This window comes from Leptodactylus fuscus, chromosome 3 (assembly GCF_031893055.1).
Source record: "Leptodactylus fuscus isolate aLepFus1 chromosome 3, aLepFus1.hap2, whole genome shotgun sequence".
Taxonomy (NCBI): domain Eukaryota; kingdom Metazoa; phylum Chordata; class Amphibia; order Anura; family Leptodactylidae; genus Leptodactylus; species Leptodactylus fuscus.
The window spans coordinates 181,226,053-181,252,862 of record NC_134267.1 but is presented as its reverse complement, the minus strand read 5'-3'; the positions used below and the strand labels follow the sequence as shown (position 1 = coordinate 181,252,862).

General features: G+C 38.4%; 2 protein-coding genes across 2 annotated transcripts; one reads left to right on the top strand and one right to left on the bottom strand.

Moving 5' to 3' along the window:
- Positions 1-74: 74 nt before the first annotated feature.
- Positions 75-4,731, bottom strand: ZIC1 (Zic family zinc finger 1). The gene is made up of 3 exons (XM_075268827.1): positions 3,403-4,731; positions 2,509-2,672; positions 75-1,288 (listed from the first exon to the last, which is right to left on the bottom strand). The coding sequence occupies exons 1-3, from the start codon at positions 4,373-4,375 to the stop codon at positions 1,091-1,093; spliced, it is 1,335 nt and encodes a 444-aa protein (XP_075124928.1). The 5' UTR covers positions 4,376-4,731; the 3' UTR covers positions 75-1,090.
- Positions 4,732-12,715: 7,984 nt separating this feature from the next.
- On the top strand, positions 12,716-17,190 carry LOC142196757 (zinc finger protein ZIC 4-like). Its single transcript, XM_075266730.1, has 2 exons — positions 12,716-13,874; positions 16,538-17,190. Exons 1-2 carry the CDS (start codon positions 12,716-12,718, stop codon positions 16,969-16,971), a joined length of 1,593 nt encoding a protein of 530 aa, XP_075122831.1. The 3' UTR covers positions 16,972-17,190.
- The last annotated feature ends 9,620 nt before the right edge of the window (positions 17,191-26,810 follow it).

The following is a 26,810-nucleotide window of genomic DNA, read 5'->3' as shown; positions in this document are numbered from 1 at the left end:
TCATCTTCTGATCTTCATGACATTTCATAGGATTCTAGGAATATACAAATTCAATTTTCTAAAGTGCTTCGTCTGTCAATGCAGCTAATAAAGAGGATTTCTATGTAGTAAGGGTTCCTCCATATATCACAATGGTACCCTGTGACCCTAGCTTGGGCGGGGGGTTGGGGGTAATTTATTAAATAAGGATGCCTCCCACAAAGGACTGAGATTTTCATAGTCTTTAATCGTGTACGAAATATTACGAAACAGCTTTGCGAACTAAAATTTTACATACGAATTTTTTTTTCTATCCATAAATATTGAATATTCTGTTAATTACATGTATAAGCCGGCCTTTTACATGCGGATAAATAGGAAAAGGATGAACTCTATATACATTAATGGTGCAAAAGCAACGGACAGATATATCATTTTTTTTTATCTTTTAATATCACTTTACATAAACAAAAAGATGTAACAGACTGTATAACACGTAAAGTTCCAGGCTTGCACTGAACGAATTCATTGACATGACGTGTAATAAGAACAACATATCACTGCACTAAATAAACCGGACTGGACTTTGGGACGAAGAGCTTGCACTTTATACAGAGAAGCACATTGAAACCAGTAAAGAGTCTGTTAGGTGGACGCTTTAGACTGTCAGAATACAATGGAGTTCACATTTTGGTACACATTTACTAGAACATCCTTGCTGTCCTTCCCCTCCCCAACACACATAGATGCAGTGATCACAATTCCACATATCCCTTGTTATACAACTATTTACAAAATCAACAGTACATTTCTTCTTCAACTAATAATTCTGTATTTACAACCAAAAAAAAAAGGCCGCCATAGAGACATGCAGATTGAGACCTCTAATTAGTGGTTCATTAAACCCTACACAGTTGGCTTTTGGCCTGGGAACTCTTCTCATGCATCCTACAATCCCCTTATATTTAGTTCTACCAAAGCCTGTAGACATTGCAATACAAGGTCTCATTCTTCATTGTTATTCCATCCTGGGTCTATGTGGCAGCTTTAGGATTAGACTGGAAGTGTTCATCATTAATGTGGAAGTCTTTTTTGTTAAATATGTGTTTATTTAAACGTACCATTCGTTAAAATTTGATGAGAGCGTGCTGTGACTGGACGTGTGATGTACTGCTGAGGAGGAAGGGGATAAGGAACTTGTGCTCTGGTTTTCTGAAGTAGGAGACACAATTGTTGGGGGCGTTGAAGATTCATAGCCTGAGCTGGCTGCTGGGGAAGGCTGGGACCCCTGGGAAGAAGATTCGTGGACCTATACAAGAGAAAAAAGGGGAGAAAAGAAAGCTATATAGATATACGTACAGAAAAGCCAGTCACATACACAATCCCTATAGACCTCTTATATACTATAATAACAAGCAAGTGGCACAACGTTGTCAAGTTCTGCAGAGTTCCCTCCATCTTTTATTATCTAACACACAATCCTTATTTATTCCTGGAAGAATACAAGAGATTGGATGCGGGGTGTAGACTGTCACAAAGCTTTTTGTTGGTTGCCAGGGGAAAAGGGTTTCAACCACAAAGTGGGCAGCACTGGGTCAAGAAATATAGACCCTGACTGTATATACTGTAGCAAGAAATAAACTTACTGATGTATACATTGTTACAACGGGACTGTATATACTGTAGCAAGAAATAAACTTACTGCTGTATACATTGTTTCAACCTGACTGTATATACTGTAGCAAGAAATAAACTTACAACTGTATACATTGTTACAACGGGACTGTATACAATGCAATGCTGAAACAGTATAGGCAGAATGCAGGGTAAATAGTATAAAAGGAATTAAACATTAGGAGTAGTAGTAACATAGATAGATAGATAGATAGATAGATAGATCGATAGATGATAGATAGATAGAAAGTTAGATACATAGAACGATAGATAGATAGATAGATAGATAGATAGATAGATAGATAGATAGATAGATAGATAGACAGCTCGATAGATAGATAGATAGATAGATAGATAGATAGATAGATAGATAGATAGATAGAGTATGCAAAGACTGTAATAGTTTATACAATTTAGCCATAGTATTTTGGGAGGACGAATATTCTAAAACAATATATAGCTCAATACTGCAGTAATAAAATATATTGTAATTTTATACTCGGTAACATTTAGAATTCTAAACATTGCAAATAAATAAATAAATGTATATATATATATATATATATATATATATATATATATATATATATATATATAATACAGCATGGAGTAACAATATTCAGCCTATGAATAAGTCAGTGTTTTATAACTATAAGCATCTCTGACTTGCAGCCATATAATAAATGCAGCACAAACTCCATATATAATAGGGCACACATGAGTAAGGCTGACTACTGGCTTGAATTGGAATAAATAAAACCCAGAGCCCTCCACCAAGTCTATGTGAGACCCTGGGCTGGGGGCTGCTAGTCCCTGTGCTGTCAGGGCACAATGCACACAGTACAGTTTCTTTACCTTCATGTGTTTTCTGAGGGAGCTTGGGTGGGTGTAGGACTTGTCACACATCTTACACAGATAGGGCTTGTCTGAAGTATGGACGTGCATGTGTTTTTTACGGTCGCTGCTATTTGCAAATCGTCTGTCACAGCCTTCAAACTCACACTTAAAGGGTTTCTCTCCTATTATAAAATGCACAAGAAAAACAAATGTAATACAATCCATTAACCCAGTGAAATATTCATGAAATGAATGTATAATGAACAGCTGAACAGATTTGATTTTCTATTATATAGACTCATTTCTTGGGCTAATTTGCACCTCTTACAAATGAAATTTGATCTAACAGTAAATTAAATTTCTCGCATTAAAAATAGTTCATTTCTATTTAATTCTATACTGTCTCTTGTAGCCACAAATATTAAAAACTAGACAGATGCCCCCCTCTCGCCCACCCCCTTTTCTTCACATTTGTTTCCCGGTCACTGCTATGGCTTGGCTTTGATTGATGGCAATGACTACATAACTCGATTTTTAACAAATATTTGTCAATTCCAAATGAAAATTGGATAATTGAATATTTAGCACGAATTTCCTCGGTAACACAATTAAGCTTATCCGGCTCTGAGACAGATTTGACAGGTCGACAAGTTTATTTCTGTTCTGCTGGAAGACATCAATACATAAACATAGGCTAAGCCGAACGAATATATCGCCAAAAATACAGGGCGAATATTCATCAGATTTTATTTAGGTTACAAAGATACAAAATAATGCAAAATAGATCATCAAATTTATTGGGTTTTCTAATAATATTAGAAATAAATCCTATAGTATGAGGATCTAAGACGATATGGATACGGATCAAGTGAGTACGGATAAATCGCAAAATAATACAATAGACATAAATACCTGTATGAGTTCTCTTGTGGATTTTAAGGTTCTCCGACCTGGCAAAGACTTTCCCGCAGCCAGGGAAGGGGCAGGGGAAGGGTTTTTCACCTGTGTGGACTCGGATATGGTTGACCAGTTTATATTTGGCCTTAAAGGGTTTCCCTTCTCTGGAGCACTCTTCCCAGAAGCAGACATGGTTGGACTGCTCGGGTCCCCCAACGTGCTCCACTGTGACATGTGTGACCAGCTCATGCATGGTGCTGAAAGTTTTATTGCAGGACTTTTTGGGGTTTGACAATTGTTCTGGTTCAATCCATTTACAAATCAGTTCTTGCTTGATGGGCTGCCTCATGTAACGGAAGAAGGCCCCTGCCCCATGGTGGGCAGCCATATTCATGTTCATAGGGCCGTAGCCATGGAGTTGGGTGGATGCATAGTGCTCAGATCTGGGGCTGGTCACCTGGCCATACTGGTCTGGTCGCCCATACATGTCTCCAGAGAAGCCCAGCCTCATCTGCCCGTTGACCACGTTAGGGGAGCCATGGCTGGCGGCTTGCTCATGTAGTCCTGGAAAGATCAAGTGTCCTGCCGCATCGGTGTGGCCGTGGGGTCCGCCAAAGCCCCCTGCGGCGGAGGCGAAGAGACTGTGCTGGGCACTGGCCGCCTCCCCGAAGCCCCGGTTACGGAATAGAAAGTCCCGGGTGGAGTTGAAGGCTGCGCTGGAGTAAGAGCTGACATGTCCGGGGTGGTGGTGATGCCCCAGAGCCGCGGCCGCAGCGTAGCCCGGAGCCTGGGACGTGAAGGCAGTCTGACCAGAGGCCAACTCGTGGCTGCTGGGGTTAATCTTGAAGGCGCCCATTCCATCTGCAAAAGGGTTGATGCCCAGCCCGACTTCCCGATCCGTCACGTCGCCCGTGGAGTGATGATGTCGGGAAGAGCCGAAGGTAGTGACTCCTATGGCTGGGTACTGGGGTCCCGCGTCCAGCAGCATCGCTTCTTCTTATCCGATCGCCCAAGAACAAGACTGTGCACGCCAAGCGCCGCTCAGGAGGAGATCGATCGTGATCGCGCTGCTTTACATCGATGAGATCTCAGCGATGGAGCCAAGCTAGAGCAGTGTGTGCGCCCGGATTGCAGCACAGACTGGACAGAGGATCGTGCATGGGAATGTTGTTATTATTCGGGGAGATTTCTTCTTTCTCTTGTTTTATTTTTTTTTTTTCTCTCTCTCTCTCTCTCTGTCTCTGCGATCAAATCATGCACAATATTGTCTTTTGCGGTTTATCTTCCTGGGGAGAAACTTTCACCTCCTCAGCCGGGCGTTGAGCTGGAGACTGATAGCGGCAATCATTCCTGCAGATAAATGAATTGAAAGGACGACTCAGTCCCCCCTTGATGAATGGGAGGAGGGGGCGGAGTCACGTCTGCTCCGACGTCATCGCCCATTGGTGGTCGCCCTCTCCCCCCTGCACCCCTGCCTCTCCTCCCAAGGCCTCCCAGAGGCCCAGCCTTGCTGCCATTGGCTGCCTGCACTCATCCATCCCAGGTATTGTGTCAGGGAGGCTGACACTGCTCAGGACAAACAATGTTTTTAGGAGTAGCAACTTTTTTTTTTCCTGCCCAAATTCTACAGGAGGGAAAAAAAATCTTGCAAAACCCCCGTTACTACTTCATTTCTCCACATCTTATTCCTAGAACAACAAGCCTTCTTTATTTTCTCAATATACATCTCCACTGCAGTCTCCTCTTATCCCCCCATCACCTAAACATAACATTACAAGGGAGGTGAATTTTCTGCATGTCTTCCCTTTTTTTCAGAATTATTCCTTGTATTCTGTACCCATCACAACACAGGTGGGTGACATTTTTTTATTTGATTGATTTCTTTTGATTTTTCTTTATTTTTTCCTAATCTGTCATGATTGAACTTGTTTGTTAACTCTTTGTGGACTGTATTCTCATTTCCTCGGTTGCCAGGGTCTCTCTCTATTCCTTTCCCCCCCTTTTAGTTTGTAAATGGAGCAGTATAAATTTGGTGACATGGACAACCTCCCCTTTTTTTATAGTTCACAAATCAGTCACCCTTGTCACAGTTATTGAAATTCCCCCATAGCCACCCCAGGATGGTGGATAAAGCAGGCACAGCCATTGTTACTGACCGCCAGGGAGAATGGACTTACCTTCAGATGAGTGAGCAGGAAAGGACTACACTGCCTTTGACTTGCTCAGAGCTTTGGATTCAGTGCAAACATACAACACTTGCTTGTTTGATTTTAGAAGCAAATCACGATGAACCTGTCTGTCCCCTCACAGCAAAGTCTATAGGAATAATGAGCATATATTGTGATGGTGCCCCCTACAATAGCAGCCAGGACCATATATTACACTGAGGGCTGAATAGCAGGGGGATGTGCTGTAAGAAGCTGCTTGTAATGCACTAAATACATCTGATATGAATTTTACACCATCAATTGTCCCTTTATTTACCCTGCCATTATTGCCTCTTGTGCATATTCATTAGCTATAATTATTTTCTAGTAATGGAGTCTGAGGCAGGATCGGAATCTTTCCATTTACTCTTTGTTACATGCCTCAATGACTCTTTCTAGCAACTCTGACTCCCTGACAAAGAAAACTTAGCTCATCCTTTTCAATGGCCAGAGCAGGTAACACTTTCCTTCCCATAGCAATAGTCTTATTTTACATCTAATTATACTAACAAAGAGACAACTTATCTTTCCAGTTATGGAAATCCACGCGAATATTCTAACACCCATCCTTATTATATGCATAGGACAGAGAAAAAATGGCAACCTTGGACTATTCCTATCCAGGTGCCCAGGGACAGGGAGCAAACATGGAAAGATACATCAAATATTCTGCAGATGATAGGGGTTGTAGTCACTAAGAGAGGCTTCAGATCATTAGAAAGTGTCTGTCATACACCTTTGCAATATTTCATTTATTTAGATTTCTGATCCATTACACATCATGTAGTTATTGGAAAAAAATGTGCAAAATTCCATCTAAAAAAGAAGTTGTAGTTGCAGAAGTTATCAAGAGGGATTTGCGGCTCTCTGCAGGGAAGGAGACTTGTGCTAGTTCAAAGCCACATGCACCAACGTGACAATATAAGCCATTAAAATATCTTCCTGACGGCTCATTTCTGCCTCATCATTATACTTTCCCCTAACTGCTTCTAGAAAACCAGGAAAGCAAGAAATAAACCTTGACAACATGAAGGAAATACTAAGTTTCTCCCAAGAAGATCTGAAGCCCATCCTGCAACAGGTGGAGTAGGTAAGCCAGAGCCCTGGAAGTATCACAGTATTACATAAGTCAGTCCTAGTAATATCCACCGATCTGAACTCTGTAGTCGGGAGAGATCTGCTCACAATCGGGAGAGATCTGCTCACACACGGGACAGATCTGTTCACAAACGGGATAAACCTACTCACAAGGATTGTTGGAGTGAGCAAACTTATTGTGTTGACCCTTTAAGGAGTGAGCATTAAGAATATTTTAGTGTAACAATAGACAGGAATTACCATGCCAATAGACTCAGGGACCTTCCGCTGCTGCTTTCTAAAGATCCCCTAGACTGGCTTTAGCATTGCCTCGGGATAGAAAATTAGGAGAGAAAAAAAGGGGAAATTAATTTCTTGGCTTCCATATTCCAATCCCAGCTCCACTGTCTGCTCAAATTAATACATATTATACACTGGTGAGCTCAGTCCCTAAAGTCTGACATCTATGGACAGAAATTCCCTCACATATCCACCTATGTATGTCATCTATGTGTATATATATATATATATATATATATATATATATATATATATATATATATATGTGTGTGTGTGTGTACGTGTGTGTGTGTCGCTATATTTATAGGGATGATAGATAGATAGATAGATAGATAGATAGATAGATAGATAGATAGATAGATAGATAGATAGATTAGATTAGATTAGATTAGATTGAGAGATGACATAGAAATGTAGATAGATGGAAAGATAAATAGACAGATGGTTGGATAGATCGATGGATGGATAGATAGATAGATAGATAGATAGATAGATAGATAGATAGATAGATAGATAGATAGATAGATAGATAGGTGTGTGACCATCTTAACAGAGAGTGATAAATATGCTTATAAGATTTATTCGGGTCCACGATCATTTTATTTCCTATGATGGGTAATCTGATTTTTCTCTGCTCTGTGTAGTGGAATTACACTGATATACAGAATACATTACAATAAAAGTAACTGATCAGGGTCTGAATATGGACGTAAATAATGACTGCAATGTATGTGAATTGGACTGAATGTGTTGGTTAATAATAATAATAATAATAATAATAATAATAATAATGTTGTTATCTCTGGGAATGTAATTAAATCAGTATTTAAGGACATATCCATTGAAGTCGCTGGCATTTGACATACCATAGAGTTTGACCTCTGACCTAAGACCAACCACATGCGCACATGGAGAGCCCTAATAATACATAAACACTTTGTATCTGAAATCCCCTTAATAATAGACAAAGTGTTTTTGGTTTGTTTTTTTTTTTGTTTGTTTTTTTTTTCTCGAATGGCACATAACCTGTTAAATTACATCATAGTTGTTCTACATTAGTGTATAGTCCTGCATAATACAGGGATGTCTTCTGAAGAGTGGCAATTTACATATGGATCTGTATTGTTTTACCAAACATTGCAACAAGTTTACCCAGGTGCTGATATATGAGACACGTCCACAAATGTTAGGACCAGGAGCTGCGACTATATATTATTGGATGTCTGTGGTAGTGTAGTTTGTGGTATATATATATATATATATATATATATATATATATATATATATATCTTATAGAGTGATAGATAAATAGATAGATAGGTAGCTATGAGATAGGCTCTTTATAGTACTGACAGACTTGCTGACTATTTTGGTAGGTGTGTATTTAGATAGATAGATAGATATGATATATATATATATATATATATATATATATATATATATATATATATATATATATATATGTGTGTGTGTGTGTGTGTGTGTGTGTGTGTGTGTGTGTGTGTGTGTGTGTGTGTGTGTGTGTGACAGATATTACAGCATTGCCAATATATTTTAACTATGTATAAAAATAATTTCATGTAAGATTTCACATCCTACACACATTCCATATATATTTTGTAATCTGAATATAGTGTAAGGCAGAGGTAGGGCACCTGAAATATTACAGGATACAGCAGTCAGGATTTACTCTTGTGTTGTACAGTCTGATATAAATGTGCAGAGCACACACATTATAGACTTTCTATAGGAGCTATACTTGGAGTCTTCTGATCAGTTTTACAGCTGAAGCTTTTTACTAGAAGAGCACAAAATCCATAGGAATGCAGGCAGGAATCCCTAGCTGTATGCCATCAATAAGTGGAAACATGACCGGTGCATTCACCATCATGCACAGAAATCTTCAGGGAACTGTACATGCAGAGCCTGGTCATGCTTTACATGTGTGTCATACCATCTAGACTTGGCAAAGTAGAAAGGGAATGAATATTGTGTATTACTTATGATTACCAATGTATCTATCTTTACATTTACATTGTAGGGTAGGGAGCAGCCTCTTATCCTAATCCCCACAATGTCCTAACATGGGGCTCGGCATAGTGACCACGTTAGGGAAGCTGTATACCATCATGAAGAACTCCAGTAAGTATAAAATATATCCTTGTTAAGGCTCAGGGGGGATCATATATTTTTAAGCTTTGTTTCCAAGTCTATTGGCTGAACACAAATCAGTGACAGAGCATCTGCTTAATCCTGCTCACTGGCCATTCATTTGGAGGTGCTAGAATTAATATTTGACGGCTCTCTCATTGTAACATGCACCCCTGACCCGGGCTGACTGCATTGTCACATTACTCTATGACATATTCATCTGGAATTCATTTACGGACGATTTGATTGGAATGAGCTTTGACATGTATTGGATCTTATTAAAAAAGAGGACTTTGATCTTGCTGATGGGGTTTACATGATATGTCCCATCCTTACTAGGGATACCATGCTCTGACAATGTGGTGGCTACCAGGTCTCCACAATGAGGACTGAGTAGTTAGAGCTGACTGACGCCTCCTGTGACAGAGATACTTTAATCTGGTGGCTGCTATGTCAAATACCCAATGCAGGGGACACTTAGCGCCCACTCACTCTATATACAACCATTTTACTACTCACACCAGAGAGGGATTCATTGAATTATCAACTAGGCTGGGATTTTCCAGTAGAGTATAATTTCCATACTTATATTACTGTTAATATATCTTTAGAATTTAGTGCTTTAGGCTTCATTAGAATATAAAGAGTATTTACAATGGGAACTTTTCCAACCAGTTGCAGATACAGTATATGTACTATGCTGCAGATATGATATGTTTACTATATTATGTACACCCAACTGTTTGCTATGTATTTAGGTGTGTGCATATATTTATTAGTTTATGTCTGTGAGTGTGTGTATATATTTATATGTATGCACACAACCACATGTTTGAGATCATCACAGCCCAGACATGTCGCATATGTTGACGCTGGATCATATGTCCCCATTTATTTGCATGGCATAAATGACGATGTTGTTTACATTACTTTTGGTGTTGGTGTAAATCAGATGCGCTCACTAAATGAATCCCCAGACCCCCCAGATGCCCTGTGCCCCTCCTGAGGCTGTGAGGATACAAGTGTGAACAGGAGCCTGCAGACAGACACATACATGAAGTCGGGTCGCGCCTGGAGGCCGCACTTGCATTAGGTAAGATTCCTGTCTGCATAAGCAACCTACAAGTTGGCTTTTCAAAGTTGACTAAACATTTTATTCCCTTGGTTCTAAGTTACTAATTGCCATGAAATAAAAAAGTGATCACACCAATAAAGACATGCTTGTATTTACTCCATGGATCTTGTCTCCAAAGACTATAAAGAGGAGAGCTAGTGCCATCTACTATCTGTAAAGTACTGAGGTCTCTGGGACTTACCTGGCACATCGCCCATACAACACAGTCTTCACAATAAAGAAATCATTTATATCTATTAAATAAAATTGGGAGGTGTTTTATTATTCCATAAGGTGTAACTCATGGTCTATCTGTCTACCTGTCTATCTATCTATCTATCTATCTATCTATCTATCTATCTACTGGATGTCAGTCTGTCAATCTGTATGCATTGGCATACGGTATGTATCTGTATCTCTCATATCTACCGGTCTGTATATTTATCTGTATGCAATGTATCTTCCAATAGAGCTATTTACATGTCTATAAATATGTACAATCCCATCTGTGTATACCATTATCTATCTAAAGATGTATTTGTATATACCACATACCTAATTGTTTGTATATACTTTATCTATCTATCTATCTATCTATCTATCTATCTATCTATCTATCTATCTATCTATCTATCTATCTATCTATCTAGTAAAGTGGTTATTTATCCAGCTAACAATACACAGCAACCAACAACAATACACCCAACAATGTACCTTAAAACTTTGAATTAAAATATTTAATAAAAGAGATGGGTCAGAGGTTACATTTATCAACGCTGTGCTGCATATTTTGCCTGAAATATAATGAACAGTGCAACATTTTTACAACATGGAGTAACGTTCATATATGAGAATGCAGACGGATTTCTGACAAAAATAACACATTTCTAGAGAGTCCCACCATATGTTCATATATTCAGGACCGTGACAATAAGAAAAAAGTCAGTAAATGGCAGTAAAGAGACAATATTTCGCTTTACGAGACATTACTGAAATGTTCATGACTATCTTATCAGTTAGAACATTCAGAATGTCAATTTAAGTGATTGTCTAGTAGATGATATTTTAAGACCATAAATGTATTTGGAATTAATATTTCAGGAGGTTTCCACAAAATCCCCTCTATTACACTAGGCGGCCGGACTGTAGAACTCGAGCAGTATATATGTGTACACACACACACACACACACACACACACACACACACACACACACACACTAACACACACACACACACACACACACACACACACACACACACACACACACACACACATATATATATATATATATATATAGTCAGATTGCGTCCACTTGCTATGTGTATTGTGAATTGTGGCACATCATTGCAGTGTACAGTTTCTCAACAGGCCAAAGTAACTTTAACACTTGCAAATAAATGATGAGGAGAACTGAGGAGTGTGAGAAGAGTTTATTGTGTAACTGAAAGGTGTGATCTGTAAATATTTCAGCTTTCAGGTAATGTATCCTAAGTACCCTTGTGTGCCTGCTTACATTTTGAGTATGAGTATGCAGTGCATATATATATATATATATATATATATATATATATATATATATATCTGCGTGAACTTGCAGTAGAGTTGCATTTAACATTTAACTATTTCCTGTGTGGATGATAATAATTCCTGAGTCTTTAACCCTCCAGTAGGAAGAAGCAAATACATAAATAAGTAAATAAAATGATGAAATGAGAGTACATTGCGCTAGATGACAAACCAATTTTTAGTGCACATTTCTTGTCTGTGTATATGTGCATAGCCAAATATCGCATATATGTCTGCAGCTTGCTGTAGATAATGTGCACAATGCCCCATGTGTATGTGATGTGTGAATATAATAAATAATATAATAATATGGAATAATCTCCTGATTGTAATAACATCACAGATAGCTTCTCACGTTATATTTCCTATTCTGCCATGCTTCATCTGTCTATCCAATGACTGGATTTCTAATCGCTCTTCATGATTTTAGATGCAACATAAAACACGATAAAAAGTTTGCACGATTTTTTTTCCTGCACGTTTTTATCTTCCAAGTTTGAATAATGCAAAAAAACAAAAAAACAACAAAAAAAACAAAAACCAAGAGGTGTCAGAAAGCACCGGGCAGCACAGCGCTGTGTATGCGGGGGGAGCAGAGCCAGAACCTGGCTGTGCGCAGGCGCAGTGCTCGCCTTTCAGCGGGACCTGTCAGCGGTGACGTCAATCATCCGAGGCCAGCCAATCAGAGCGCGGCGGTTATTGTGGAGCTCTCTGGGCAGTAGCAGTGTGTATGAAGCTCTATTCAGCGTCTCCATGCTTCCTGCTGCTGCTTCTCAGGCATAGGGGATTCCACTTTAGACATAAAAGAGAGAAACAAAAAAAAACTTGGAAAAACTTTTGGAACACACACAAAAAAAAGTTTTTCTTTTCTTCTTTCCCCCCACAGCCAGGTGACTGTGGCTATAGCTGCAATGAGTGTGGATGCTTTGGGGAACACAGTGATGGACCCAGCTTTTTCCAAACGGAACCCGGCGCTGAGAATAGTAGACTTGGCAGGGGCTCACCATCATCATCATCACCATCATCATCATCATCACCACCCCCCTCAGACTATGACAGGCTTCCCCGGGTACATGGCTCACTTGCACCCTGGGGAGTTTGCTGCTGCGGCTGATTCTCGCCTGGGGCCAAGTCCTGCTGCGGCATTCCGGCCAGAACACATGGGGCACCATCCAGCGGCCCTGAAAGTCAGCCCTGCCCATACCCCTCAGCACCACCACCATCACATGGCAGCAGGCCATGCTGAGGCTGCCTCCAGTCACACAGGAGCATTTGTCCCGGCTCCCTCAGCCACTGTGTCCTTCCCTACAATCCCCCATTCAGCTCAGGCTATCCCTGCAGGTAGGGACTTCTTAATAGGGAGAGATCTGACAGTACAAGTGATGCCAGGGCTGAGTGATCAGCACTCCTCAGCATCTTCTCACCATGGAATGTTTGTCTCAACAACAGGTAGCTACCCTGGGCAGCATGGCCACCACACGGATCCTGGAAGCCATCCCTACTTCTCTGGACCCCATCATGAGCAGCATTCCCATGTAACCCCAGGTGGCCACCAGCCTCTAAACGGACAGATAAGATTGGGGCTACCTGGAGACATGTACGCCAGGTCTGATCATTTCACTCAACCAGTGTCTAGGACGGATCCCTTCTCCTCTGCAGCTCTACACGGTGGCTACAGCACTGGCATGAATCTGAACATGAACCTAGCTCCCCACCACGGTCCTGGAGCCTTCTTCAGGTACATGAGGCAAACCATCAAGCAGGAGCTCATCTGCAAGTGGATAGAGGAGGACCAGCTTCCAAAAAAACTTTGCTCCAAAACTTTCAGCACCATGCATGAGCTGGTCACACATGTCACAGTGGAGCACGTTGGGGGACCCGAGCAGTCCAATCATATATGTTTCTGGGAAGAGTGCTCCAGAGAAGGGAAACCCTTTAAAGCCAAATACAAACTGGTCAACCACATCCGAGTCCACACAGGTGAAAAACCCTTCCCCTGCCCCTTCCCTGGCTGCGGGAAAGTCTTTGCCAGGTCGGAGAACCTTAAAATCCACAAGAGAACTCATACAGGTCAGTGCATTTCCAGCCCTTGAATGCTCTACTATTATTATTATGATAATGATGTTGTTTTACACTTACTACATAGATATTACTATTGACCATCACACATTTAATAGCCATAGAAAGAAATTGATTACAATCCCCAGAGATATTTTATGGCCACTTCCATCTTGTGATTTGATTGATTTAAAGCTCTGGGGATTAGAAATGAATCAGGCTACTAAAATAAAAGGGGAAATAGATTTCTACACGTGGTTGTAAACTTTCATTCTACCTAATTAATATTTATGAAAAATACCCAGCAATTCAGACGGGCTACACAAATGGGATTTTATGGTCAGGAAAGAGAAACTATTAAGTGTGGATTACTGTGGGCTGAATATATTCACTTGTAATTTCAGATGACATCTTCTTTTACCAAAAAGAAATCTGTTATGTATCTTTAAATGACACACAAAGATAGGTGGATGCATGGATAGATGGATAGAAAGATAGATAGATAGATAGATAGATACACAGACTGATTGATAGATGAAGGGATGATACATGGACATACAGATGGATAAAAAGATAAACAGATGCCAGATAAATTGATAGATAATACAGATGCTGCAGATTATTTTGTATACAGAGGCTGCAGATAATATATATATATAATTTAAATGTGATTATGCCTAGGTATGTAAACTACATATAACATCATATACTCCATATATAGCATTATATACTTTGTATGCATTGTTATATATATATAACAAGACATACAGAGGGATAGAAATTATCAAAATTTTTAGGGTATTGTAATGATTCCTCTTATTCCAATACTAATATAAGAAGTACACAAGTGTCTGTCTGCACCGCCTCCAGCATTTCTCACTTTGTTTTCCAGCACTGTCTGGTTGCTTTGCTTTCCATTCCATTTATAAAAAAAATGACAAATTCTCAGTTTTACTGGTAGTTGTGAACAGGTGCTACTGTGCATCTTGAAGAACATATTGCCTTTGATGACAGACTGCCTTCTAAGTAAACAAACTTTCCCCTTTTTCTTCGGAATTGCCTGGTCTACAAATATGGCATGCAGAAAATCCTCAGATTCTGAAATCTGCATTAAAACCCAAAGCCTAGAAAGAGAGAAAATACATTTTATATCTCTGGAGAATTAGAATAGATAGAAAAGTGAAGCTCCTTCTAGGATAATTAGGAAGTTTAGCATAAATTTGCAAAGGGAGTTTATAATAAAACATTCATGGGAGACAATGCCCCCTCCATACATAACCATGGGAGAGAACGGAGCAAAATAGTATCAGCAATATATCTAAATATTTATCTAAATCCTATTTCTCTATCTCTAATCTATCTATGTAGGTATGCATCTATCTATTTGTCTATCTATCTAGCATATATTTATTTATTTATCACACATCAGGTTAGATGCTCCGTTTATCACCTAAAGATTAATATCAATTAGGAATTATTCTTATTCCTCTGTATTTTCTTGTATTGAGCCTTTCAGCCCAGACAGTAATGAATGGCTGTATTTACTGTTACCGAGAGATATTAAACCACACTGCACAATCCCACACTTAATATGGACGATTTCCCATGAGATTCCTAAGTTAGTGCTCGGATATAATTTTATAATGTGCTTGACTGGTATTTAAGGACAACAGATGGAGAGCAGTTTAGTATTTAGCTGTTTAGACAGTGGCTTTAAGCTTTGTGGTAAGTGATGGGGAGAAACTATAGAGTGTGTGGGAAATTGTGCAGGTTCTAAAAGGAAATTCCAAATAGTAACCTGCCTGGTATTAGAGGCTTTTATTTATAGGAGAAATAGAAATTCTAGGCCCCAGTCGGAAATGACTGCAATCTCTGCCTTTATATATCATGCAATGATAGGATATGGGATATTTTTTTTTCCAAATTGGAATTCATCAGTTAAATGCAGTACAAGAAAACAAATAAATATATATTTCATATTACTGTATGTATAAAAGGTTAACATAATTAATAATGTATCTAGCACCCTTCATGAAAATGGGAATACCTGTTGGATCACTAGAGCTTTTTTTATTTAACCTCAGTCTATCTTATTATAGTTTCCACTGTGTATTATTATTTTTAATATTGTTATTTTAAAAAAAATAATAATAATAATAATTTGGAAACATAATGTCATGTAGCAATTTTTAATTTTCAGTTCTATAGAATAATATATAGGTGTCTGAGGCTCATTAAGACCTGCTTGTATTTATTTATTTTTATTAACTGGAGACCTATTAGTAATAGAACATAATAATAATAATAATAATAATAATAATAATAATAATAATAATAATAATAAATTATTATTATTATAATATCAATATGACCATTATTGTATTTTATAGGGCTAAATAATGTGTGTGTGTATATATATATATATATATATATATATATATGGTATATATAAAACCATTTTATTATATATTAATATTATGTGATTTTTTTTAATAAACATACATTTATATATTTAATTATTACTATTATTGTTGTTGTTAATAATAATAATATAATAATAATAATAATAATAATAATAATAATAATAATAATAATAACAACAACATAACATTAAAGTTATTATTTCCTTTAAGGATCTTGTAATCATTTGGTCTTGTTCTGATTTTAACTTCTAGGAGAAAAACCCTTTAAGTGTGAATTTGAAGGCTGCGACAGACGTTTTGCCAATAGCAGCGACAGAAAGAAGCACTCACATGTCCACACCAGCGACAAACCTTACAACTGTAAAGTAAGAGGTTGTGATAAGTCGTACACACACCCCAGCTCACTGAGAAAACACATGAAAGTGCACTGTAAATCTCCACCTCCAAGCTCAGGCTATGAGTCCTCCATACCTTCTCTAGTGTCCCCCTCCTCTGATTCTGGACAGGACCCTGCAGCTGCATCCTCTCATTCTGAGCCAATTTCTTCTTCACAAGCCAACCTGAGTGAGTGGTATGTATGCCAGAGCTCAGGAGCCAGTGGCATCCCCACTCCCCCCAGTCACACTCCTTCACCTGAGCACAGGAAAGCCTCCTACAACAACTGTGAAGCTAGGCCCAACTACTGACTACTCACAGCCCAGTGCAACTCTTCTATGGTTTACTGAGACTAAGTGCTGTATTTTATAGAGACTGCCGAAGAAAAGAGACTGCTGAAGAAAAGGGCCTTGCTTCTTGAGGACAACCCATGAGACTAAAGGTTCATGAGATATGATGACAAATAAACCCATTGTGTGTGCTATGTGAGTGAATGTGAGGTCATCATTGGACCAGGACCCCTAAGATCCCTCTCTGTATTAAACCTGAAAAGCACACCCAAAAATGTTTACCTTCACCTCCTGTCCACCTTTCAGGAAAGTCCTTCACCAATGAACCAAAGTGTTTTGTCAAGGATTTGTACACCAGTATTTCCAGCCATGCCCTCATTATGTGTCGCTTTTCTAAAGTGTTTGTTATTTTATGTTATTTTATTTTTTACTGGTTTGTATAAAATCTCAATAAAATATTTTAATAGTTGTCATGGTCAGCCAGATGTATATAAATGTATAAAAGGATTCTATAGTGTATGCTGGTATGTATATATTTTCATTCATGTAAAGGGACCAAGTTTGGCCATGTGGACTACACTATGGGAAGGTGTAATTATTTTATTAAAATTTGCCACTTTGTTTTCTTAAGAACCGTGGGTGTTCACAGTGTTCTTAAAATAATGTTATTGTACAGACAGGACAATGAAACATGTTTGTGAAGTGTCTTTTAATTATGACTTACAAGAGCTTATATCATGTTCTGTAAAATAAACTGTTTTTGTACCATGAACTTCAGAGTTTATCTGGTTTTCAATTCTCTTTAAGATGTAAGAAAAAATAGGGAATTGGTATTGGAGGGAACCACAACCCCTGATATACCCATTCCTATTCCTAAAGGGTTGCAGTGACATGTCCTCTACTGCTTAATGAAGTTTGGGATACAATGTATCTGTACTCTGTAACCTATTACCAGATGCAAAGAAGTGTTACATTGTAATAAAGCAGTGATAATGAGTGATGGATCAGTAAGTGCCATTAGGATGGATGGAAGCTAAGTACTAAGTAGCTCACTCAGGTCATCCAGACTTGACCATTTCTCTTCACAAGATGGTGGCTGGGAGTTCTCCATAGCTAGAAAATATATGCAGAGCATCTGCAGAGCACTTTGCATATGAGAGATAAGATCTGCTTCCCATTCTTGTCTTTGGGTGTGAATTTCTCAAACTGTTGGCTTCTATAGACTAATCACCTTTAATTTTTCATTTCCTTGTTACAGATGTCTGCCCTGTTGCTCTCAAGGTAATCTAGACAGTCACAGCTGAAAGCTTGAATATTATGCTTTAGACATCAAAGCCTCTCTCTACAAAGAAGTATTCTTCTCAACGGTGAATCTTCATGGTAAGTTAGGATTTCTATGGCAATAGGCAAGTCATACTTAATTCTTGAAAGGCTAAGTCTGGAGCCTGTGCACCCCTTTCATGGAGGACATAATATTTACGTCTAAAGAAGTCTTTCTCTTGTGTGTACACGTAGATATTTTTGTTTGACTCCAACTAAATCATTTAATTTCCAGTAAACAAAAAACACGCGAAGGGGCACTTGTTCCAGATCATAATAAAAATGGATAATAATGCCAGGGAAGAAAAGGGGCCTCCTGAATTGAGGCGTCAGGAAACTTTTGTTTCTGCTTTTCTTCAGTGATCAGAGAATTCATTTTGATTTGATGGCCAAGTTTCAAAAGGCAAGGAAATGGTTTTTAAGGAGAAGAATGGAAGAAAGGACTAATCAAGTTCGGGTTGTTCAAAGAGTCTGGTTTTGGGGTTGAAAGTGTGAGTTTTATGGTGCATCAGCATGCCACGTTAGGGTCTCTATGGTAATGAGCACAGCAATAGCAAGCTGCCTTCAAAGGAGGCACACTCCATTTGAGACACAGTCTATTAAGATACATTTGGGCTGACCTTTGCTTTCTTTTTTTGCTTAATACAGCAGATTTCCACTTTATACTACGGACCTTCCATCCATATATATATGTATAGTCTATGGGTACCTCATGCATGCATGCAATATATGTATCCTACCCATATCTGAATAAAGCGTATAGATAAATAGATATTAACTGACTGCCTATAGAAAAGGAATAGAATAATTCCAAGTATTCCCGGATACATATAATATAAACAAACATATCCGAACGTTCCAATTGTCAGGGAGTGTCCAGTGTCTATATACACTATGTACATTCCTCCACCAGGTGTATATAGTGACCATTGGAGCAGGCTTCTTTTAACCCTCTCACTACTGTGGCTGCTTCACCGGTCCCTGGCAGAAAATGGGATAAAGGCTATGTGCAAGTAATTGTCTTGTTGTTTATTTTATCCAAGTACCTCTATGAATGGGAGAAAAATAAACACGACGAAAAAAATCCAAACAGTTCACTCCCTTTAGTGCTAGTTCATGTGGCTGAATAAAAAGGATGGTCCGGCTTCTATTGAGCTGGCAGATCTTTGAAGTGGGAGTTATTATCTGGGACATACTTCCTTGTTGTCCTAACAACGTTGATGAAACGTTAAAGGTTCTTTGTCAGCGATTTGTGAAGTCCAAGCAGCCAGTTAGCTGAAAAGCCACTCAGCACCCCTGCAAAATAGATTATCTCAATGGGGACATGGTCACAAACAAGACTTATAGCATGTTTAATATTAGAATGCTAGAATGTGTGCAGCTGGACTGTATGACATATGTCATAGGATAAATGATAGGTGTGCACAGAAATATTAGAATGGATTATTACTTGTATTATTAACAATATCAATACTATTCCTAATAAAACTAACACTAAGCCAACTAGTATTAGACTAATAATAATAATAAATCTACTTCTACTACTGAAGTCAATATGTGTAACACTGTAATTATTATTCTTGATGATAATAATAATAATAATAATAACAACAATAATAATAGGATAACAGTAAATGTTACTATTTGTACTATCAGTATTGCTACCCCAGTATTATTAATAGCAACAGCTACTGCTGCTAATACTATCGTCATTGCTGCAACTACTATTACTGTAACTACTAATACTACTATTATTTTAATATAACTACTCCCACTAATAATATTATTATAATAATAATATAACTACTCCTACTATGCCTACTACTACTACTACTACTACTACTACTACTACTACTACTACTACTAATAATAATAATGCAGCTATTTGATTCAGTAGTGCAAGTCCTAGTTCTGATAAATATGATAAATCACATCAACTTTCCATGTATAAACTGCAAGTTGTTAATGTAAAACACCATAGTAAAACATAGAGGGCAGTAGTAGTTTGCACCATTTGAAATATATGATTTCTGTTTGTGCAGTGACACCATTAGATGGGAGTAACTCCAATTATCTTCCTGAGCCTGCTATATGCCTGCAGCACAGTATAGATGGGCACAGGATGTGAAGTGAACCTTCTATGTACAGAGCAGGTGTAGACTGTGTTGATAAAGTGCAAGTTTAATCCCTCTCTGCCCTGTGAACCTCTTCAGCACAGGGAGAGGGGCTATTTTGCAAATGCCCCCTTTGTAAGTGCCTGAAGTGGTGATGTCCCCCCCCCAGTCTTCTGTCCACAGGGAGCTGGGCTGTGATTACAAACTTACTTAGCATGGTCCATGGAAAGGTTTTAAGGTCACTAGTAACTTAAGAACTATTTAACTGACAAGATTAACTAGCCTCAACAAAGGAGCCAGCACTTTCTCCATTCCCTCATGCTACACAGTACTGAAATAGTCAGTAACATCACTACATCTTTCTGTCCTCTATACAACACCTAGAGTCATATTCATTCACTCTATCATTTCATATATCATTTCTATTCATATCATAAAAGGAGTGAAATGATATGGGTGACCATTTCAAATGGGGGCGCTGTTGCTATAGCGGATCATAAGGTATCTATGCATTGCATTAGTGATGTTCTACTATACCATATACATCAGCACATTGTACAAGATACACTATCACACCGAGTTGGCACGTTTGTATTTCTAATGTTATTTTATATTAGTCATATGTAGTTTTTTTTAAGTAAAAAATGGTCATCTCTGGGTTTGTACAATATCTGTGAGATCTGGCCATCTATGTAGCTGAGGGATATATCTATGACAACTGAAAAGGAATCGGTTCTGACCTCAGTCTTGAGAAAGGAGACTGGGTGTCAGGATGTATTATTACTCTATACATACAAACAGTTTGGCTTAGGGGTTTAGGTTTTTTTTAGCCGGAAATCTTACTATTTCCTTCGGAATTGTACTGATACATTGTATACCATGATCTGTAAACAGCCAAATACTGTAACCAATATGAAGCAGTCATGTCACAGATATTTATAGGAAGTCTGAGGGTCACAAGAGTCTACACAAGCAGCTGTAGAGACCACTCATGTCTGCAGCACCAGGAAGTCTGGATCCTTCAAGGATTTCAGCAGAGCTTCTATTGTATCCGATGAGACATTCCAGGGCATGAACCAATGTTGTAACGTGAATGTCCACATACCATACAATGTCCATAGTCCACTATACACCAGCACATGCTTGGTAAATTATAGGATTATTATATACACATTTGGGATGACATAACTGACAACACCACTGGTTAAATGTATATATTTACATTGACTGGTCCTGTATAGCTTATACTATAACCCTTATTAGTGTATTACCTCCAGCTATGATTTATTTAACCATTTGTTACCCTACATCCTTCTCAGGCACATTTTTTATGCTGGACAACATCAATTCTAAAATATAGGCAGCATTTTATACCTTCTGTAATGCAGACAGAGAGGCTGAATCTGGATGCTACCTTATATGTCTACAGTATATACTGTGCTTGGAGTGTAGGATGTAAGGCTAATAATAGCAAAAAACAAGGGGCTGAAATATTAAGAAACTGAGTTCAAACCTATAAGGACAACAGTATATACTGTGCTATAAGTGTAGGATATAAGGCTAATAATAGAAAAAAAATAGGGCTAAAATATTAAGGAACTGAGTTCAACCCCATAAGGACAGGGACAGTCTTTGGCCTTTAGTGTTCAGCAATTTTTTTTTCTATTTTTGTCACTTTCACATTCCAAAATCCATAACTTTCTCATGTTTCCATTAATGTAGATGTTTGAGCACTTGTTATTTGTAAGGTAAATTGTATTTTTTGGTAGAAACATTTTGAGATTACCTTATTTTATTGATTACATTTTATGAACTTTTTTGGGGGGGTAGGATAAAAAAGCACCAATTTTGATATGTTGAGTTGGTCACTGTCTGGCATGAATCCCATTACCTGTATTTGGTGGGTCAATATTATTAGGGTGATATTTCATTGATATAGTTTATAATTTTATGTTCTGAAAATTTTAAAAATAAAAACACTTCTTTCCAAAAAAAAAAAAATCATTTTGCAAAAAAAGAGCTATTGTTTGCAAGATGTGCTGTGTTATTCATTGGTACCATTATGGGGTACATATGACTATTAGATCACTTTTTTTAGGACAAGGTGACAGAAAACTAGCATTTTTTTAAATTTCTATCTTTTTACATAGATAATCCATGAAATGAATAGTACGAATTGTTATTGATGTATCACTTACTTACATCTTTCCTTAATATATTTGCTATTTTTACGCAATACAAACCTTCTAAAAATAATTTCCTTCTGTGTCACCATCCTCTAACTTTACTTTTTGGAACAATTTGGGTGCTTCTTTTTGCCAGAACTCTACTGACCATTGATATAATTCTGTAGAACATGCAACTTTTTGATTATTTTTACTTTTCTAAAATTGAGGTAAGAAAAAATACAACATTTCTGTTTTCTATGGTCACTTTTTAAATATTTATACATTTTTTGTCCATGGAAGGAATCTTCTGATTTCTCACTACAGGACCAAAAGCTGGGGGCAGAACCTAATGCATGGTTAATGGTGGCAGGTCCAGGTCCTTTATTGGGTCCCTGACTCCCATGTACATGCATTGTACCCCCAGTTTGTGTCACAGGGGAGCTGATGCAGGGGATTTCATTGTCGAGAAATCTTTGACTTTTGCAGTCTCTATGAACAGACCCATGAACAGAGTTATTTTGAATTATAAGTGTCAGCTGTAGCCTAGCTGCTGATGGAACCCGCTCAGCTACTGAGTCAGCGCCACGTCATGACATAACATGAAGTCATGGTGTGTCAAAATGTCACATGCCATGAGGTACTACTACATCACTATACAGCGTGTGCTTCACTAGTGTACCTTGCAGGTTTGTAACCTCTGTTCTATTTGATACTTACATTTTGAGTCGCTTGTTCAACTACACAGTCCAGTCACATTAATGTGACCACCTGTCAAAATCCAGAATAACCACCTTTGGCAGAGCGGACCGCTGTGAGATATGCAGGAAGAGAGGGGATATTGTGATGATGTTCACTGGGATGTCGAGCCGTGCCGACTCCAGTGCCGTGGCCAGTTGTGCTAGGTTACAGGGTTGAGCATCCATGGCGCGAACAACCTGATCAAGGTGGTCCATAGATTCTCAATTGGGTTCAAGTCCAGGGAATTTGCTGGCCAAGGGAGAACGGTAAACTCATCCTGGTGCTCCTCGAACCACACATGTACACTGCGAGCTTTATGACACGTCGCATTCTCCTGCTGGTAGATACCATCATCCTGAGGAAAAACATTTTGCATGTAGCGGCGAACATGGTCCACAAGGATAGATGCATACTTCTGTTGATCCATTGTGCCTTTCACAATGATGACTGCACCCAGATGGCTGATGACACGTGCCTTCTGCAACTGGTTATTTAACGTTGACGTCAAAAGTAGGCGGTGGTCATGTTAATAAGACTGGACTGAGTAAAATAATTTATAAAATTATCAACATTAGTAGATTAGTATTATTTGCTGCAATTTAATCTATCTATCTATCTATCTATCTATCTATCTATCTATCGCATTACATTGTCTCCTTAATTATATCTAATGCATATATTTGTCCACTAATGGCAGCAACAAAGGGGTGCAAGGGTTTTCTTGTGCAATTCTATGAGACGGGCAGATTGCTCCTTGCTGTGCTAGGCTAGGGCCATGTGTGATGCTAAAGTCCATTAGAGTCTTCACATTCTACAAAATACTTTGAATCAGTATAGAGGACAGCTGTGAAGGGAAAGGGGGTTGCAATACATTTATTCCCCCCCCCCCTTGAAAAAGGAAATATGCACAGTTTTATAGACCTACAAAAGTCTACAACTAAATAGAAATCTAACACTTATATGGCTGTTATACAATTCATCAAAAATCAGATATTTGGGTTCCAAGCGGAGTTGATGTGAAATGTCATTGTAGGTGACAGTCCTGAAAGGAGATGTCTCATGAATACAACTCTTGTATGTGCATGTACCCAATGGTGGCCACAGTACAGACTTCTTCTCTTTGCACCCATGCTAGAAAACGCAAGACGGCCCTATATTACATTTATATAGGTGGCCATCTCAAAAACTGCCGGATTACAGGCGAAATAATAGATGAAAAATGTCTGGCTGGCCATGGCTTTTCCTGGCCAAATCAGCTGTTTGCTAAGGATGATGGTTTCAATCTCATGGGGGTTTCTTCTGATAAATAAAATGCTACAAGGAAGATTGCCCATTACAAAGATTTATGGCACATGACAATAGAATATCCCACAAATGTTTGATATGATGCCAGATCATTGGAAAACCTTACAAATACAGTTCTCTTCACCAAGCAGATGGTTGTAAAATTTAGAATATATAAAGTATTCCTGCAGCAGCACCAGATTGTACCATGCAACGGAGCTGGGGGCTTATATACAGAAAAAGAGAAATCTGAATAGGATTTGTATTCATGTTTCATCAATATATAGCAACATAACGTTCTTACTTGGAGCAATAAGGATAAGCAAATCCTTCTTAATAGTGACAAATAGATAAATGCATTTTATAACTTTATTTAATAAGCTTGTAATTCAGCTGCCATCGAAACAATGTTAGAAGATTTATTTCCTTGCTAAAATGGAATCAACTCAAAACAGAAGTGGATCATACAATAGGGGTCAAAGGAAAACTTATTTTGGATCCTTCTGTAGTTAATGATCTAAAGAAAGATTGATGCCAAAGGCCCCAACTGACCAACATCCCCCTCCCACACGATTATGTCCCATATTGGCCCTTGCACACACAATATTATGACCCCATAGTGGCCCCTGCACACACAGTATGATGACTCCATAGTGGCCCCTGCATACACTATTATGTCCCATTGTGGACACCCATGAACAATTTACTGTGGGGTCTTTTCAGACCTCAGAGTATAATAATCAGAGACCCAAGGGGAGGGAGGGTACAAACATAAAAAACATTGTTACTTACCTCTCCCTGGCTCCGCTGCACTCCCTGCTGATGTCGGCCATCTTCAATGATAGATGGGATGTCAAATAATCCGGGCCTGCCTCACGATGCATATGGAGGCAGGCCCCAGTCATGTGACATCAGGGACATCACACTAGTAGGGTCTGGCCTGTAACGGCCTATTTATAAAAAACAAAACGCAGCGGTAGCAGCTATCGCGGGGCCCCTTAACGTCCCAGGCCCTGTGGCAGCCACTACCGCTGCTACCACTGTAGTTACGCCACTGTATGTAGGTCACTCGTGCTAATATGTCTAAAGGATTATTTTTGTAGAAGTTGCTATTCCTTCACCTAAATTTTCGTTATAATCTCATTTCCTATTCTGTAATTTAAGCATACCTCAGTGATCCACTTAACATGACTTAGTGTGGGCACCTCAGTGTGCACATTAAAGTATTTAAGTTAGAATTTTAGAAATGCTATTTATAGACTTTACTTATTTGCACGATTGACACTCATTTCAATATGTGACAAAGTACGATGAGACTTGAAATACTAAATAGAAGAATAGGATGGAGAACTTTTCTTCATTTGTTGATTTAATAGACAAAAATTTGCTGTCATGTTCAGAGACATAAGTCGAAGCTCATGGGCAACAAAAATTGGGACAAATCCCACAATGATTTAGTTAACTCTCTTATTGGTACCTTTTAAGTAGTGGAAGGACATTTTAGACTTCCTCTGTCTAGGGAACATCTTTAGTACTCTCTATAGCTATGTCCCTTGCAATAAGCTGTCATTTGGAGGACCATATTGACACCCAATTACAAAAGACACAGCAAAGGACGGATAAACTGTGACTTTTTTAATCTCCTTTACATAATCCCTCTTTATTATGTATGTGCTACTCTCTATACCTTTTTTTTATTTACATATACTACTTATATATTAATATTATAGTGCACAAGGGGAACACACTGAAGCAGGAATACTCACATGTCACGCCACCTCCCTTTAGGGTTTTGTCGCTATTCATTTTAATGAAAGCAGCTGCTATACAGAAAACCACAAGTAAATTATTGTAAGACACAAGTTTTGTAAACCTTTTGAAAATCATGGCAATCTAACGCACCTTGAGGCACAGCGCTACAAAAAGTCTTGAACAATTCACTGGAGATCCACTTATAGTTAAACCAAAGCAGCTGGTAAAATCCTTCCACATAGACAGAACCAATAGCCCAAAATAAAAAAGAGCCCAAAAAAGAAAACAATTATCTAATTCATAAAATATTATAGAAATATTAAAAATTTAAGAATATGAATTTAACAATGGAAAACATAAATTTCCCAAGTGACACAATTACTTTGATATGGAGTCAAGGGCTTCTCAATGTAACAGACAATAGTTTAAGTATAGGGTTGCTAATATACAATGTATTCTGTATTTAAAGATATGGGAACAACTG

Bases quoted from the DNA above. Each gene is read 5' to 3' on its own strand.
- ZIC1 (XM_075268827.1), bottom strand. From the start codon at position 4,375: ATGCTGCTGGACGCGGGACCCCAGTACCCAGCCATAGGAGTCACTACC. The intron at 2,673-3,402 runs GTATTTATGTCT...ATTTTATAATAG, and splicing joins CCACAAGAGAACTCATACAG to GAGAGAAACCCTTTAAGTGT. The intron at 1,289-2,508 runs GTAAAGAAACTG...TCTCTTGTATAG, and splicing joins CCCTCAGAAAACACATGAAG to GTCCACGAATCTTCTTCCCA.
- LOC142196757 (XM_075266730.1), top strand. From the start codon at position 12,716: ATGAGTGTGGATGCTTTGGGGAACACAGTGATGGACCCAGCTTTTTCC. The intron at 13,875-16,537 runs GTCAGTGCATTT...TTTAACTTCTAG, and splicing joins CCACAAGAGAACTCATACAG to GAGAAAAACCCTTTAAGTGT.